The sequence below is a fragment of the Cimex lectularius genome, unplaced genomic scaffold (assembly GCF_000648675.2).
Source record: "Cimex lectularius strain Harlan isolate CLEC.00 unplaced genomic scaffold, Clec_2.1 scaffold8, whole genome shotgun sequence".
NCBI classification, from domain to species: Eukaryota; Metazoa; Arthropoda; class Insecta; order Hemiptera; family Cimicidae; genus Cimex; species Cimex lectularius.
This window is the reverse complement of record NW_019392656.1, coordinates 193,395-198,873: the sequence shown is the minus strand read 5'-3', so window position 1 is coordinate 198,873 and position 5,479 is coordinate 193,395. Positions and strand designations below refer to the sequence as shown.

At 33.7% G+C, this 5,479-nt stretch overlaps 1 protein-coding gene across 1 annotated transcript; it reads left to right on the top strand.

Moving 5' to 3' along the window:
* On the top strand, positions 1-3,389 carry LOC106669755 (ubiquitin-conjugating enzyme E2 Z-like). Its single transcript, XM_014399451.2, has 5 exons — positions 1-281; positions 2,444-2,704; positions 2,768-2,879; positions 2,930-3,139; positions 3,238-3,389. Exons 1-5 carry the CDS (start codon positions 100-102, stop codon positions 3,370-3,372), a joined length of 900 nt encoding a protein of 299 aa, XP_014254937.1. The 5' UTR covers positions 1-99; the 3' UTR covers positions 3,373-3,389.
* The last annotated feature ends 2,090 nt before the right edge of the window (positions 3,390-5,479 follow it).

Genomic DNA, 5,479 nt, shown 5'->3' with positions numbered 1-5,479 from the left:
TCCAAAAACGCCGAATTGTAACCTGCGAGAGATCTTACGAGTTTTATCGGCTGCAAGGCAGCTTTTTATTTGTGGGCCGGTCGCACCAGCTCACAGGAAATGCTGAAAATCTCGGATGCCTGTGCAGCGGACGGCGAGGAAGCGGCCGTCGACAAGGAACCGCCCGGCGACTGGGATCCGACCGCCCCCGCCGCCTCCAAAGAGAGCCCGCCCGCCCCCGACACCGTCAGGCCGACCCGAGACCCGGCCAAGTCTCTCCAATGCATCCCTCGTGTCAAAAGGTAAAATCCCATATTTTAAGAATTAAAAAAACAATATTTTTACTTTAAAGGTAACATTTTTTAGCATGAGATTTCCTTTTAAAATATTCGGGGTGATAAATTTATAGATAAATCGTTTCGAGCCATTTTGGTCAGCAGATTCCACATTGAAGATGGCAGGAAGCCGAAATGGATCTTAACAGGTCAAAACAGCGATGACACGCAGACAAAAATGTTTAGAAACGACTAAACTTAATTTTTTCACACTTAAATTACAGGTACCATGCAGACAATGCGTTCATTGTTGTGTCATCATATTCGGTCATATGTGATCATCATGATTATACTATTTAATTTGTCTGTCAGTCATGTTCTGTTGATGTTACCACCTTTAGGGGCCATTCTGTCAACGGCGATCAACTTAAATGCCAAGGACCTTACTTGACCCCTCTTCACCATTTCACATATCATTTTTTAATTTATATTTATGCTGAAAAAAAAAATATTGTAAACAATCTACCTACATTTTTCACGATTAAATATGTATTTTGTGACAGGGTCAATCAATGAGTTTATTTGTAACATAATCATCCTCAGTGGTACGTGATCATCATGATTGCCTTATTTGGTTTTGTCTGTTGGTCATGTTTCCCATTTTAACACCTTCAATGATCATTCTATCAGAGATGATCAACCTAAATGCCATGACCTTGCTGACCCCACAACACCATTTCTCATATAATTTTTTAATTTATATTTATGCTGAAACATAAAAAAATATGGTAAATGATCTACTACCTACATTTTTTCAAGATTATATGTTTTTTTGTGACAGGTTCAATCAATGAGTTTATTGTAACATAATCGTCCTCAGTGGTATGTGATCATCATGATTGTCTTATTTGTTTTTTTCTGTTGGATATGTTTCCCATTTCAACACCTGCAATAATCATTTTAATCAGGGACAATCAATCTAAAAGACATCACCTCACCTACCCTGTCACATCATTTAACATTTAATTAATTGGAATAATTATTATGACCAATTATGACCAGGAAGGAAATAAGGATTAATTTAATTTATATTTGAGTTGCCATGATTTACCAGTTGCCGATTTCAACACTTTCAGTGGCCATTTTGTCAGGGACAATCAACCCAAAAGTCATCATCTCACTGACTCAACTGCATGATTTTACATTTAATTATTTACTGTATATTTATGCCAAAATGTGCCTGGCTGACTAAAACATTGACGGTGGCATTTAAATATGATTGGAAATGACCTAACAACATTTTTTAACACTTAAATTTATATATCTTGTAACAACTGCCAATCAAACAATGAGTTTATCATCACCTCAAAGGGCAATTTTCTCAGGGATAATCTACTCAAAAATTATCTCACCAACTCAACCGCATCATTTCATATTTAGTCATTGTATATTTATTAACCTGACAGGCCAAAACATCAAAGGTAGCATATAAATATAATAGGAAAAGATTTAAGAACTGTTTTTACAGTTAAATATATGTGTCTTAAGACATGTCTTAATTAGACTATGAGTTTATTATGGCACCATCATCATGACCTATTTGGTTTTGTCTGCCAGACATGTTTGCTGATTTCACCACTTTCAATGGCCATTTAATCAGGGATGATAAACCTAAAAGTTACATCCTTACTGACCTCCTTCCATCATTTCACTAATAATTACTTAACATATATTTATGCTGAAACATTTTTGACAGGCCAAAACATCGAAAGTGGGAAAAAATGGTTGGAAAAGATCTAGCTACATTTTTCACACTTAAATTTATGCATTTGTGACAGGTGTCTATCCAACAATGGTTTTTTTGTACCATAATCATCCTCAGTGGTATGTGATATCATGATCATCCTGTTTGTTTTATCTTTCAGACATGTCTTGCCAATTTAACACTTATAGTGGCCATTCTGTCTGGGATAATCACTTAAAATGATTAGAAATTTACTAATCACATTTTTTCATACTTGAGAGAGACATGTTGAACCTTGCACTTGCATGCTGAGCATGAAACTGTTTCAACAGCTCGATGGATATTGATTGAATATCATGTGCTATGCGTGCTGTAGAGTGAAATATAAGCTCAGCACCGTTGTATCTCGTTAAACAACAAATTGTGTAAATGATTTGTTTTTCAGGGATATGCTTGCTATTTATCAAGATCCACCGCCTGGGATCTTTGTCATCCAGGATGAAAAGGACATCACTTTGATTCACGCCCTCATCACCGGGTCGTTTGATACACCTTACACTGGTGGTTTCTTTTATTTCCTTGTCAAATGCCCTCCCGATTATCCTATCAAACCACCAAAGGTTAAATTCATGACGACAGCAGGTGGTTCCGTGCGGTTTAACCCGAACCTATACAAGTGTGGAAAGGTGTGCATCAGTATATTGGGGTAATTATTGTTTGTTATTTGTAAAGAGAATAAATGTTAGACGGTGCAATTTGGTTATTGCAGGACTTGGTCTGGACCGCCTTGGAGCCCTGCACTCACAATCTCAAGTGTCCTCATCTCCATTCAAAGCCTTCTGACTGAAAAGCCTTACCATAATGAACCTGGTTTTGAAAGAGTAAGTCAGCGGGAGAAAAATTGCAATACACTGTATCAATGTGCTTTTAGGAGAGATTTCCTGGAGATAGCAGGAGATATAATGAGATTATACAGTACGAAACTATCCGTGTAGCTGTCTGCGGCATGCTGGAGAATGACTATGGCTTGAACATTCCCAAGCCTTTTATGGAAGCCATGAACCATTCTTTTATACAATTCTATGAATATTATGAATCTGCCGTCAAGGCCAAACTACAATTTAGTGGATGTGCAATGCAGGTGATGGTTTTTTAATTGCATCATTGTTAATCAACCACAAAAATGTTTTCGTGTTTTGTGTTCACCCATTTTTGACTTTTAAAGATTTGTTTGTTAAGGATCCTTTTGGAGAGGCTAGAGGCACCTTTGACTACAAGGGTCTTCTTGCGAGGCTTCAAGCCATCTACAATAGGCTAAAATCAAGTGAAGGTGATGAAATATCCACTTCTAGCAGCAGTGGCGATTCTGATTAAAGTACAAAAGTTAAACATTCCCTTTTTATATAATTAATTTTTTTTGAGATGGTGAAAAATCTGGTCTTGTAGATCTCAGACATTTGAACACTATAACAAATACGTTTACATACCATTTATGTCATTTTTAAATTTAGTTATGAAATAGGTTTAGGGTTTGAATTGGAAATGTTAAATTGAGGGTTACATTTATTTTCAATAAGTATCTAAATCAGGCTCAAGTGGCCATTCTGATTAAATTATAAAATGCATTTTCCGTATTTATGTATGTAATTAATGTTTTGAGCTGGCAGAAGATCTCATGGTTTTAACATTTGAACACGGCAACAAATAAGTTTACATACCATTTATGTCATTTTTAAATTTAGTTATGAAATAGGTTTAGGGTTTTGATGGGAAATGATAAAATGAGGGTTATATTTATATAATATATTTATTTGCAATAAAGCAGGCTCAAGTGGCCATACTGATTAAATTATAAAATACATTTTCCCTATTTATGTATGTAATTAATGTTTGGAGCTGGCTGATTTCCATGTAGATCTCATGGTTTTAATATTTAAATATTGCCATGCACAAACAAGTTAACATTCCATTTATTTTATTTTCAAATTTATTTCTCAAATTGGTTTAGGGTTGTGTTTGTAATATTAATTACAGGGTTTGCCCAAATAAGGTCAGTTACCATCTTATATATTTATATATTTGCAAAAAGGTTACCTTACCATGAATTTTATTACCATGAGAATTTTGTACTTGTTTTATTGTTCACCTTTGTTTATTTTATTTTATTTTTTGGCACATCACTTTTAAATTTAAAGTGCCCTTGGAGTTTTGAAAATTTTCTCTTGTTTGCATATTTACACACAGAGAGCAATAGAAAAAGGAAAACTGTTTTCCACATCATGCATATATAATTGAATAAAATCAGAATAATTATTATGTTTAAATTTTGTTTTAATCAAAATTACATTTCTCTTTGACATGAGCAAAGGTAGTGATATTGCTAGTTGACTGTTGAGATGTTTATGTTTGTTTAAACATTGTTACACTATTTCTATTGACCTGGTTAATAATTTAAACTATAATAATATATATACATGATATTTTTCATAGCAATTTTTAAATTTTATGTTTGTCTTTTTTTCGTTTAAGACATTTTTTTATAGATATCTTTACTGGTCAGAACAATGGTCTGTACTCTTTTTAAACGATCTTCTTATTTTTTAAACTACTTGCTATTAATTGACAAAAAATTTATTAATTCTTTGTATTTTATTATTACTTTTTTATAAATTTGAAATATTATTTACAAATTTGTAATTTGATAATTTTTTATGTCTTGTTTTTAAAGCAATGTTTCAATTGAAATGTAATTTGTGATAACCACTCTAGTTTCTTCAGTATGTATTTTGTATGCTTAAGGTATATTTTAAACAGCATTAAATATTTTTTTAAAATATTGTACATATTTTATAATGAATGTATGTTGAGAACATAAAAATAAATGTACACAATAAATGCATTTTGAGATTGATTGATGGTTTTGTTTATTCACGTAAAGAATCCTAATCCATCAAGCAATTTGATTAGCAGGCCTGGTTTCAGTGATTGAATTTCTTCCGAATTTCATGGGTTCTGAGTATTTGGTTCTGGGTCCGAACACTCCTGCCCCTGTACCTTCCTGCGTTCTAGATCCATCTGTGTACCAAAGGATGGTGCCATTTTTGAGGAAGTTATTTCCCTTTCTTTCCCATTTCTTCTTGGTGCCCAGATGTATTCGGAATTTTTGGTTAAATTCAAACCTCCTGTTTGAATAATGTTTTAATAATATTGGTTTATTTTCCTTCCAACCTACTAAAACTAATTTGCAATGAATGGTGCGTCGCAAAATGACTCGCCTATTTTTTGGTACGAGACTAACAAAATATAATGTGCCGAGTCATAAAATTAGACGCCAACGTTGATTTTCCTATGGTGCGCCGAAAATTGACTCACTTTCTTTTATTAACGTATTAATCAAAGGAAATAAGCCTCGAGTCAGATTTAAACGCACCCACGTTGATTTTCCTATGGTGTGTCAAAAAATGACTCACCCTGTATATAG